Source organism: Erpetoichthys calabaricus, chromosome 5 (assembly GCF_900747795.2).
Source record: "Erpetoichthys calabaricus chromosome 5, fErpCal1.3, whole genome shotgun sequence".
Lineage (NCBI taxonomy): Eukaryota > Metazoa > Chordata > Cladistia > Polypteriformes > Polypteridae > Erpetoichthys > Erpetoichthys calabaricus.
The window spans coordinates 162,626,146-162,639,450 of record NC_041398.2 but is presented as its reverse complement, the minus strand read 5'-3'; the positions used below and the strand labels follow the sequence as shown (position 1 = coordinate 162,639,450).

At 35.9% G+C, this 13,305-nt stretch overlaps 1 protein-coding gene across 2 annotated transcripts in view; it reads left to right on the top strand.

The window, feature by feature from the left end:
* Positions 1 to 628: 628 nt before the first annotated feature.
* Positions 629 to 13,305, top strand: part of LOC114652016 (multimerin-1-like) — a 627,482-nt gene continuing 614,805 nt past the window's right edge. For both annotated transcript variants that reach the window (XR_007934941.1, XM_028802164.2), the window contains exon 1: positions 629 to 1,048. Coding sequence is in view for 1 of the 2 variants with exons in the window: in XM_028802164.2 (XP_028657997.2) it covers positions 690 to 1,048 (359 nt within the window). In the remaining variant the exon portion in view is untranslated. The remainder of the gene's footprint in view (positions 1,049 to 13,305) is intronic.

Sequence of the window (13,305 nt, the reverse complement as noted above, 5' to 3'; positions counted from 1 at the left end):
AATGCAATATATCAAAATCAATTTAAGTGAAAATAAGGTGGAAATTGTACCTGATTAACCTGCATGTGACACTATATCATCTTAACTTTATAATGCAAATGCATCGTGATATGTATCCCTGTATGACTGCCAGGACATTTAATCCTGCTTATATCTAAAACATAATTTCTCTTAAAATGGAATAAAAAGCCATGGCTTATGTTTCTCCTGGCATAGATGAGTTATGTTCATGCAGCACTAGTCATTGTGAAGCATTGTACTCATCCTAACTGCAGCATTAATTAAATTTCACTTCTTCAAACTCACTTTCCACTGTAAAGAAATGTTTTGATCTCATTCCAACTGTTGTCTTTTGCCAGTATTGTTTATAGCTAAAAATAAGTACATTGTGTAAAGAATTCCTATGTAACTTGCTTGTTCTGTTGCTTAGATTTTTTCATAAACTTACAATTCCTTCAGTGAAATGTTCTTTCCTAAAAGGTCAAATAGTAAAGAAACCCATCACAAAACAGGAAACAGCAGTGTTTCCTTAACATGCTGCCGAATGACAGATCCTGTTTCCACAAAAGAAACTGAAATAATAAATAAATACAAGGCAACCATAATTGGAATCACAGATGACAACTTCTTACAGTGAGTGTGTTGACAATGAACTGAAGCAGAAGTATCTATAACACAATCCATCAAGCATGAAGTGGATAATAATACTTCAGATTTTTATAATATATGAACTTGATGGTGCTGATAATAATGAAACTGTTATTTTTCAAACTCCTGCAATACCTACAATGGACACCAGAGACCAGATGAAGGAGAATCAGACTATTTCATTGTTATCAGCTACAAAAACACCTGTCGCAGCAGATGTGGAAAACCTTAATACTTCTAAAGATGTCAATAATACAGAAAGCAATACACATTTGAAAGTGAAATCTGTTCAGTTCAAAGAGAACCAAGATCAACAGTGGAATTTGCTTGGTGGAAATAGATATCCCAGAAAAGCATCTGGAAGAGTAAGCAAATCAAGCTTTGAGACAGCCAGAGGAAAGTAAGACACTTTTTCCTTGATTACTTAAGTCTTACATTTAAAATCTATAAACATTCAGTGTTGGGTTTTAGAGAAATTGTAATGTCCAGCTAAACAATACACTTAATGTTCAATAGCAGTTCTGTTTGAGACTCTAAACAGGCACAGGTGGTTCATGTAAGTATTGTAATGGATAACATAGTGGAACAGAATGCAGTTTGCTTCTTTGCTTGGAGCCTCTTCAGCTTGGTGTTTGCATGTATTTTTCCCATATTTGTATTCGGTGCTGCTGGAGATTTTGTTAAATCAATTGGCAATTCTTGAGTGAGTGCTCTGTGTGACAGAGTAGTGCTCCCTGCCAGGTATGTTCCTTCCTTACACCAGTTTCTGCCAAGGAAAGAAATAACATGAATAAACTGCTAATTTTACGTTATTGACTTGGTATTGTTAATAACGTTATAGGGATATTATATATGTCCATAAATGTATACATAAATGTTTTAACAATCTTACACAATTAATGGTCTCAGGGAGCTGGCACAGGGTGTCAGATAGCAAATAATCCGGATGGGAATGCCAGTCTACTGCAGGATCTCCCACACACTCCCATACATGCTCAAATATAAAGATACATTTAATTTAAAAGTGATTATCACTACTAGATAGCAAAATATTTTTGTTGGTAATATTAAATGGCAGTCATTAAATATGAGTAATTACTGCTGAAGTGAATGAAAAAAATTCAGAATAAAAACAAAAATTAGCCCAATAACATATTCATAGGAGGAAAATTCTTGAATATTATCTGGTGTGGACTAGTTTGTCAATGTTCTCAGCATAAAATACGGAAACCTACTATTTATTTACTAAATTTGTTTAACAGATTAAATCATGTAACATTATGGAAAGTAGAAAAACTCCCAGGTTGTGTATTTTGTGCTGGGTTATTGTCTGTGTGGAGTCTGCACATTCTTTTCTTTCTCTTACATCCCCAAATAGGTGGAGATTAGTTTAATTGGTGATTCTGAATTCACTATGTGTGAGTGTGGCCATGTGTATGAGCGGGCTCAATAAAAGTTTTCTAACCTGTGCACAGTATTGCTGGGATAGGCTGTATGATCATGAGGAAACAGTGTTATAGGGGTATTTATTCAGTTGTTTTCAGTGTGTTTCAAAGACATTTTGACAAATCACATTGCAAAATATGGTTGTTGTCTATGTGAACTATGCATATTATCCCCATGCATACAACAGTTTTTACTCTAAGCATACATTATAATTTGATATTTACTATATCATTTTAATAGTTCAAATCTACATATGATAATGCCATATGCAGAAGTAATAAAAATTATTTGTCAAGACATATTTTAGGAGTGGACTAGAAGAGTAAGTTTATTGCCTAAACTTTAAAAACATACTTTAGAGGTGCTAAAATAAAAGGCAGTGTTAATGTGTGATGTAAAAAGAAACCTTTTGCCCTAAAATGATCACTAACAGCAACATTGTTAATTCTTTTGCACAAAATTATCAGTAAAGCAGCTTTCAATTTTAAATCAGCCATTAAGTAAGGTAAATGAAAATAAAAAGTTATCCTATAAGAATTAATGACTGTTGGCCCATCCTCCACTGACACGCAGGACATCAGACCCTCACACTGCATTTTAAAGTAAGATAAATGAATCTAAAACAAGCTAAGCATTAATGGCTGGTAGCCCATTCCAATGACAAGCAAACGTCAGTCCTTAGTTTTGCATTTGCACATTTTATTCTTGGCCGCTAAAGTAAATACTCTAGTTAACTGGTATGCCAAGGCTTGGGAGAGACACATTTGGGGCATTTTTGAAGTAAAATAACTTGAAGAGGCAGGATAAGTCACATCACTATAACAAAAGGTTTTGAACGCTCTACAGAACACAAGAGTACAATATTTCTCTTTTTGCTCCACTGAGCGCTTCTTGGTCTTCTGGAAGCAGCTCTCAACTCTACCTTGCTTTATTAGATTAGATTATTTAAATTTTATTAATCCCAAGTGGGAATTTAAATTATCCTTACTGATGTAATTCCTAGTTCCCATCTTAACTCCTCTTTTCATTTAGCTTTGATTACTCAAACAAGGTAAGGGCCCCCAGACTCCTTCAGTTACCACTCATTATTGCTCATGGATTGATGTCCAGGTGCTGATAAAGGTACTTGCTTGTCAGCTGCAGACAGTGTTATCTAATCTGTTTCAGTAAAACCAATCTGGCTTTATTAGCTAACAATATGCTGTATATCACTTGTTGCATGCCTGCATAGTGCTACTTCCTTTTATCTTCTTGTTGCCAACTTTTCTCAATGCACAGAGAAGACATCTGAAAGGATGAATTGGTCTACTTTTTTTTAGTTATTGTCTAGAATAAGCTTTGTTAAAGTCTTAATTAACATAGTTTGGATGACATTCCTACCATTTATGCCAAAACCTCTACCCCTTTCATATTGTTCAAGGAGCCAGACAGGGCTTGAACCATTTCTTTTGTCTCCTGTCAAAGCATTTTATCCCTTTCAAATCATACATTTTCCATTTGCAAATTAAATCTGTACAAAGAGTGTGTGGAGATTCTCTTTCTCTTCCCTATTCCAATTTACTCATTGCACTCATTTGATTTGGCCTTCAAGTCCAATCATGTGTATAGCTCACATTCTGTTCTCTGTAAAGCTTCCCATAACTCATTCCCATCATAGGTAATTAGCTGATTGACCTTTCCCCCACCCTTGAGCTGTTGCTGGTATACTATCTTTCAAAGTCACAAGTACATAATTTTAAATTTACCAACAGATTATATTCATCCCTCTAGATGTAGGCTACTAACTGCACAGGACTGCAGTAATTTTGAAATGAGGTGAAATCAGAAGATAAATCATAAAAAATAAGTAGCCAAGGTCAAAACCAGTAAGACAACATTTAGTAAATACAGCATGTGACATGAAAGAAGAATCATAAGTAGAGAATCTTCCATGATATGTCACCTGTCAACTCCAGAATGCAACCCTAACTACAGTGTTCAAAAAAGCAGTGCCTATAATGCAAATAAGATGGTGCCACAGCAAAAGACGTAGCTGAAGGTGGTATCAGATACAGTAATATGAAAATTTTATGTCAATGGCAAAGGATGCTTAGGACTGCAGAGGTGATACAAATTGGGGTGAACTGGCTAACCTGGGTAAAACTGGAAAACATCCATTAACCAGTAGTGATGGCAAGCTTTCTTCAGGAGACATGTTACAGTATGTTGTGTTTAAATAGAATAACAAGCATACATGTATAATTCCATGGATGGCTATCAAGCAGCGATGTTAAAGAGTCATGCCTACATGCTTACATAAAAATCCAAATTTCCTCCTGGTGACAAATAAAGTAAGTAAGTCAGTGAGTCAGTGAGTCCGTCCGTCTGTCCGTCTGTCCGTCCGTCCGTCCGTTCGTCCATCCCTCCGTCCATCCTTCCTTCCTTCCTTCCTTCCTTCCTTCCTTCCTTCCTCTGTTCGTTAGAGTGACTTTCTAGATTTCCATCACATTATCAAGTATCTGCTTCTCTTTAAAGTCATTGTCTCTAGACACGGCACATCAGCCCCAGAGTGTCACTTCTTATTTTATGATACACTGCATTAGTGATTAAAGTAAGCACTCCTGGAGTCACTGAAATGGCTAAAAGAAAAGTACTGGCTGTTCATTTTGTGGACCAATTAAAAATTTGCATGATTTTAAATGTCCACAACTAACTCTAATTACCAAAAGTAAAAATTATTTTTTATTTCCACCTTGAGAGAGTTAACTTTCACAGTAAATGGAAGAAAAAAATTACCATCATTATTCATTGCATTTTCCTACATGTGTATCCAGGACATGCAGCTTTGGGCACAAAGAGAAAACTGCTTCAGATGAGGTGCCAGTGCGTCAGAGGGCAAACTGGCCAATTTAAAATTGTCAGTGAAACTAGCATGAACATCTCTGGGATGTGGAAGGAAAACTGAGGTCCCCAAAAGCAATAAAAAATGAAAACATACCTTATCAATACACTTTACAACTGCTATATGCATTGACTGATTGAAAAGGTTATTACAAAGAAAAGCCTTTCAAAATTATACTTGAAAGCAGACATTGCAAACTCTATGAAGCTAGTAACTGTAACGTGGACTTTTTAGAAATACTCATCTAGATTTAACACAGCTAAAATGAATATAAATGACAGGCAAGCATCCCTCCCTCATTGTAAAACTAGACATTTAAACTGGGTGTAAAGGATGCTATATTTGCACGTATCTATGATTCTAATTATTCACTATAAATCACTTTACAAAAGGTCATGGGTTTATGGGTTCTTTCATTTTATGCCCTTTCTGATGATGTATAACCTCAAAACACTTTGATACAATATAGCAAGCATCTTATGTTAAATCAGATATGACTGAATCACCACAGCAACATGAATAACTGCAGGCAGTTGTAATAAAAGTATGGCAGGATTTGGGCTTATTGAAAATTTACCATATGTGCAAGAGCAGATGCTGCCTTTCTGTATTATAACTTCAAATAAAATTATCCCTTCATCTGGGGATCCACAAAAAGAAAACTAACTTCTGTGCATAGAGTTTCATTCTGTCATGAAACTAAAGAGCTTGTTTGCAATTTAAATGTTAGAAAACTTTGCCACCTACAGTACTACTGGTGCAATGAACAAACTTTCATTATTTTATTGACTCTGTTTATTGCTTTATGAGTTATCTTTAGTATATAGAACCACCATTAATTTTCTGGAAGCCATGGTGACCGGTAGCAGGTTATTCACTAGTGTGTTTACATTTGGCAGGAAAATGAATAACTGCTAGAGCAGTCATCAGAAAACTGGGACTGAAGACAAGATTTTCTTTTTTTGCTATAGTGTTATCAAACATTAATTACTAAATATGGTGTTATTGAAATTACTAAAAATATTATATAATAGCTACACAGCCTTAAATTGTAATGATTATTTTATAAAAATGAAGATGATGTTGGCTATTTACAAAGCATTAATGTATTTAACAGTTAAGTACATTACTTTTTATCATTTTTTTAATGTCTTACTGCAGTAATCCTACAAAGCTTCAAACAGCTAAAACTACAGGGTAATTTTTAATTATCTTACTCAGTAAACTATATAGAGATCTCAAGAGTTGCCAATTTCCAAGCCAAAAGTTGTGACTGCCCCACAGGATTAATTTCATGCTTAGATGATGGCTGCTAAGTGTTGGAAACTAGTTTTCTAAACCTTTGTTTCAGGTCTCATTCAACTCTTTATTTCTGCTATGGGATGTTTGTTACTGAGGAGGTAGCTTCTGCTTATTCTGGAAGAATGCTGTGAAATTATCCAAGTAATTGTAGATTGTATTGCTAAATGAAAGAGGCAGTTTTCCAGCTGCAGGACACTCATCTGTTTATAATTCTCAGCTCATTTTTGCCTTGAGATCTCTCTCTCTAGCTTTGGAGTACCACTAATGAAATATTCAGAATTTAAATGTGGAGTCAACTCTTCACTGTGAAACTGAGGCTACATATGATATTAGGTCTGATAATCCATTCTGGGAGAGGGAAGCTTGGGTTTTCCTCTGAATTTTCCTTCCATTTCAGTCAGAGCTCCAACAAACCAGGACACAGAAGTAGCATTACTTTCTCTAAACTAATGAGCACCTCAGTGGAATTTTAAATTTACCCAAACAACTTAAGTATAATTTCATGGATTGATAAGCTTCTCTTTGATGAACACACTTTATTCTTTTTTCATAGACATTCTTCATTCTTAAAGAATTCGTAGCGGACCTTCATTTGTGTGTGTGGTTTTTTTTTTCTGCAGAGCTACTTTTGTCTCAGTTTGCAGTTTTTGGACAATATGGTTGTGCAAATTCAATTTGTTATTGATCAATTTAGATACTATTCCTGTCCTAATTACATTTATATGCTACAATATTATGTGTCTTTTAAATCAGGTATAAAATTACCTGTAGGATTAAATTACACATTTAAAGTTTTCTCCTTGTGAGAATGATTGTGCCAGTTGAGTTGTTTCTTGTATTATATAATTACTCTTTCATTTTGTCTTCTGCTTTATCTGTTATGCAGTTTACAACAACTACAACAACATTTATTTATATAGCACATTTTCATACAAAAAGTAGCTCAAAGTGCTTTACATAATGAAGAAAAAAAAAATAAAAGACAAAATAAGAAATTAAAATAAGACATTAGTTAACATAGAAAAAGAGTAAGGTCCGATGGCCAGGGTGGACAGAAAAAACAAAAAAAAAAACTCCTGAAAGCTGGAGAAAAAACAAAAATCTGTAGGGGTTCCAGGCCACGAGACCGCCCAGTCCCCTCTGGGCATTCTACCTAACATAAATGAAATAGTCCTCTTTGTAGTTAGGGTTCTCACGGAGTCACTTGATGCTGATGGTCATACAGACTTCTGGCTTTTAATCCATCCATCATTGTTGGAACATCATGGTGCTTTGAGTAGATGGTGGTGGCTGGCGCCACCACCAAAAGGACACCGGAAAAGGAAACAGAAGAGAGAGTAGGGATTAGTACAGATTTTAGAGCCACCACGAATAGTTATTATAATGACTTGGATATACAGAGTATTAGGATTTAAATTACAGTGAAGTTATGAGAAGGCCATGTTAAAGTAATGTGTTTTCAGCAGTTTTTTAAAGTGCTCCACTGTATTAGCCAGGCGAATTCCTATTGGCAGGCTATTCCAGATTTTAGGTCGCCTCACCACATCTTTTAACTTTTGCTCTTGGATTTTTAAGGAGACACTCATTTGAGGATCTGAGGATACGATTTGGAATATAAGGTGTCACACATTCCGATATATAAGATGGGGCGAGATTATTTAAGGCTTTATAAACCATAAGCAGAATTTTAAAGTCAATCCTGAATGACACAGGTAACCAGTGTAGTGACATCAAAACTGGAGAAATGTGCTCGGATTTTCTTTTCCTGGTTAGGATTCTAGCAACTGCATTCTGCACTAGTTGCAAACGATTTATGTCTTTTTTGGGTAGTCCTGTGAGGAGTGCGTTACAGTAATCTAGTCGACTGAAAACAAACACGTGAACTAATTTCTCAGCATCTTTCAATGATATAAGAGGTCTAACTTTTGCAATGTTTCTTAAGTGAAAAAATGCTGTCCTAGTGATCTGATTAATATGCGATTTAAAATTTAGATTACAGTCAACAGTTACCCCTAAGCTTTTTACCTCCGTCTTGACTTTTAATCCTAATGCATTCAGTTTATTTCTAATAGCCTCATTGTATCCATTATTGCCAATCACTAATATTTCAGTTTTCTCTTTATTTAACTTGAGAAAGTTACTATTCATCCATTCTGAGATATAAGTTAGACATTGTGTTAGTGAATCAAGAGAATCGGGGTCATCAGGTGCAATTGATAAATACAGCTGTGTGTCATCAGCATAGCTGTGGTAGCTCACGTTGTGCCCTGAGATAATCTGACCTAATGGAAGCATGTAGATTGAGAAGAGCAGCGGACCCAGGATAGAGCCTTGTGGAACACCATACAGGATATCATGTATCTTTGAGTTGTAATTACCACAACTAACAAAGAATTTTCTTGCTGCCAGGTAGGATTCAAACCAATTTAAGATGCTGCCAGAGAGGCCCACCCATTGACTAAGGCGATTTCTAAGAATATTATGATCAATGGTGTCAAATGCGGCACTCAGATCTAAGAGGATGAGAACAGCTAAATGGCCTCTGTCTGCATTTACCCGCAAATCATTTACTACTTTAACGAGCGCAGTTTCTGTGATGTGATTTGTTCTAAAACCTGACTGAAATTTATCAAGAATAACATCTTTATTGAGGTGCTCATTTAACTGCATAATGACCGCCTTCTCTAGAATTTTACTTAAGAAAGGCAGGTTAGAGATGGGTATAAAATTTTCAAGAGCAGAGGGGTCGAGATTATTTTTCTTCAGTAGGGGTTTAACTACAGCAGTCTTAAGACAGTCGGGGAAGATCCCCGTATCTAATGACGAATTTACTATGTCAAGAACATTATCAATTAGCACGCCCGATACTTCTTTGAAAAAATTTGTTGGTATTGGGTCAAGGACGCAGATGGAGGGTTTCATTTGAGAAATTTTTTTATGTAAATCAGGTAAATCTATCCTAGTGAAAGAGTTTAATTTGTTTATAACGGAATACTGGGGTTTAGGAGGATCCTTAGCGTTGGGGACATATACTATGTTATTTCTAATATCATTAATTTTTTGATTGAAAAATACAGCAATAGCCTCACAGGTTTTACTGGAAGTACTTAGGAGGCATTCCTTTGAGTTACCTGGGTTTAACAGACAATCAGTCATTGAGAATAAGACTCTGGGATTACTAGCATTGTTATTTATAATCTTAGAGAAATAGCAGCGCCTCTCAAGACGGACTGTGTTATTGTATTCTGTTATTTTAACTTTTAATATTTCATAGTGGATAGTTAGTTTAGTCTTCCTCCATTTACGCTCAGCTCTACGGCATGTTCTCTTTAAATCAGACACTCTTTGGGTCTTCCATGGTATAACAATGCTAGAAGATTTTTTAACTGTCTTTTCAGGTGCAACTATGTCAACAGCAGCTCTCACCTTAGTATTAAATCTTTCCACTTTACTATTTACATTATCCTCGCTATAATAGTTGGCACTATAAACGGACTGATTGCTTAGAATGTTTGTAAGTTTTAGATAGATAGATTTTAAAGCTGCTGATGAGTCAAAGAAGCGTTTTTTAACAATATGCTTCTCATGAGTGTTTTCTATCATTATTTCTATATTAAAAAGTAGAAGAAAATGGTCTGATAGACCCGTATCAATGACCTGCTTTATATCAACTTTTAGTCCTTTAGTAATCATTAAGTCTAACGTATGACCTGCTTATGACCTGTAGGCTTATTAACGAGCTGTCTCAAATCAAAAGAGTCCAGGAGATTCATAAATTCTTTTACTTTTTGGTCACACTGATTATCTATATGAAAATTAAAGTCGACAACTATTAAGAGTGTGTCATAGTTCGTAATTAAAATTGACATTAAGTCAGAGAATTCCTCAAAAAAGACGCATTGAATTTTGGAGGTCTATACATGGATAATACTAGAACGTGAGAATCTCCATGAATAACAACGGCGAGATACTCAAAGGACTTGAATTTACCAAAACTGACATCTTTACATTTTAACCGTTTTGAGTAAATGTTTGCCAAGCCGCCGCCTCTTTTTCCTTGGCGATCTGCACGAGTAAAACTGTAATCCGGAGGCGCAGATTCGATTGAAACAGCTGCGCCATCTGAGCTAAGCCACATTTCACTTAGTGCAATACAATCTATTTTTTTTATCACTAATAAGATCGTTGATAAAAAACGTCTTGTTAGTTAAAGCTCTAACATTTAATAGTGCCATATTTAATGTTTCGGAGGGACAGAGATGAATACTATGTGTGTTATTGATATTTGGAACAGGAACTAAGTTATTTTTATTAGCGCTGCTCTTTGTGTATTTTTTCTTTAATCTATAATCTGTTTTTATAGTTTTAATACATTGTTCATCTAAAGTAGTAATTTTAATTAAATTATTGGTGTTTATACCGTATTGCCTATATTTTCTATGTGCATTGAGACTGGTTATTACAGTATTTATGTTGTACACTTTTATGGAAAATTTTATTAAACAATTATCATGTCCTAGCATAGCAGTAGCATTTCAGAAGGGGTTAAGAGCAGAGATAGATAGTCAAGAAAAACAAATTACCTTAGATATGTTTTCGGTGAGGACCCGGGCGCCGAAACTGTTTGGATGCAGGCCATCTCACATGAAGAAACACAGTCTTTCCCAAAAGAGGTCTCAGTTGTTGATGAACCCGATGTCTTGATTCTTGCAGAAGCCCTGCAGCCAGTTGTTTAATCCTAGCAGACGACTGTAGTACTCGTTTGATCGTCTGACGAGAGGTAGTGGACCCGAAATGAAGATCTTTGCCGTTGGGGTCCTCTCCTTCGTGTCTTTAATTAATGCTGCAAAGTCAGCCTTGAGGATTTCCGATTGTCGGTGCCTTATATCGTTTACGCCGGCATGCAAAACAATTGCTCCAACTGCCCTGTTCTTGTGCTTCTCGTAGATTGCCGGCGCACGTCTCATCACATCTCGGACACGAACACCTGGAAAACAAGAAACAAACGATTTTCTATTAGGGCATGCGATATTGAGGTTTCTAACAATAGAATCACCTACCACTATTACATCACCAGGGGCTGAAGGCGAACTGAGGACGCTGAGAGGGTTGAACTGGTTCTGAGTTAAGATGCTTGCCTGTGCCGATGAAGGTGTTCTGGCCTTGAACCCCCACCTGCATATCTGAAATACGCCGAGGTCATCATCGGTGTCGTCGTCGCTCCTACGAGGCACAAGGGTGAAGTTCACTTGAGCGACACAACGCGAGGTTGATGTTACGCCGATTACAGATGGCGAGGACGGTTTATCCAGCAGCCGAGCCTTCAGATCTCTAAGGTATCTTCGTCTGGACAGGAGTTTCTAAATCTGTTCGTTGAGTGCCTGGAGTTCTTCTACTATGACTGCAATGCGATTCATCTCACTGTCGGCCATTGTCTGCTTCTTCTTCCGCTTCGTGCCCTAGGAAGAATGAGAGAGAGAGATTGGTTAGAGAGCCTTTGGATACATGTCATAAATATACATTCAGATTTCACTTTCACATGTTTTTTTCAAAATTATAGCAGATCTCTATACAATCTTTCCATTCATAAGTAGGTGACGAAAATTCTGTAAATTCTGTTTGCCCATTAGCTTGAGATTTCTGACGTAGACTGGCACATTATTGTATTGTCGTACCAGGTTAATATTTTAGAGTGTTTTTCAAATTTTTAAGGAGATTACAGTCTTTGTTCTAATTCTTTTTGAAGTGGTAATGATCAGTCCTATTCAAGTTCACTCAAGTTTTAACAGTGATTTCACCTGCTCTGTCTGCAACACCACTGACATGTCTGTATCTGTTGTTGTTTTTCATTGCTAATATCTCAGAGCGTACTTGTTAAGAGTACTGCAGTGGTTTGCGCTGCTGCTTCATGGTTCTAGGATCCTGGGATTGAATCTGAAACCTGGTTGTTGTCAGTTTTTTCCTGTTTCTTTATGAGTGTTATTCCACATTCCCAAAGACTTTAGTTCTTAGCATCTTTAGTTAATGGGCAACTCTGTATGAGTAGGCACTGAAAAGGGGTGGTGCCTGAGCTTTTTTCTACCTTGTGCCCAAATCTGCTGACTCCATGAATAAGAATGTTACTTCATACTTGTTAAAATAACCATATTAAATCTTATGTATACTGTATACTGTAAACATAATGTGTATACATTGCCAGTGTGTTTGATATTATGCACACAATGATTTGCATTGCAAAATAAGATTTTGTCAATGAAATCCACAAATCATGCTGATGATAACAATCTCTGCACCACAACAGTATGTCTGCATTGGCTAAAATGTTTACTTTTAATAGTTTTAACAAATTTTACATTACATCTTTGGCTCATTTTATTTTCCTCAGTGTCAGTGTAGCTGAAGTTGTAATGTAAAGTTTACTCCTTTTTATCTTGCTTTTAAATGTTTACACAATACAGCTATATGATATTTGCTGTCCGCCTTACATTTTTTAAAATTGTGTATTCTTTTATGAATTTAAATTAGTATCCAGTGTGTTGGTTATCTAAAACTCACTCTGATAATAGCCAATGATAGGTACTTTTCAGCAATGGACTCAAGATGCTTTTACATCTCTTTTATTTTTCTTTCACTGATGATGATGAGATTAAGATCATCAAAAAGGAATTTAAAATCTTCATTTTTATCTGAAATTGGGAAACACAACCGTGATATTGACATTTCAGTGAAATTAAAAGCAAGTCTATTGTATATTATGTTATTTGCAGTCTTTGAGAAAAGGAATTTTATAGTCAGGTTTTTCATTTACTTATTTATTCAAGGCCACTTTACTCAAGGCAACATTTGACATACAATTGCCTACATTTCTTTTGCTTCTCCAATTGGAGAGCACAGGAAGGTGAAGTGAATTGATCATGTTCACTCAATGTCAATTGGGATTCGAAACCACCGCCTCCAAACCAATAGGACTTTGGACTATGCCACACTGCCTGACACTTTGATAGTCTCAGTACCTTAACTTTCTTATT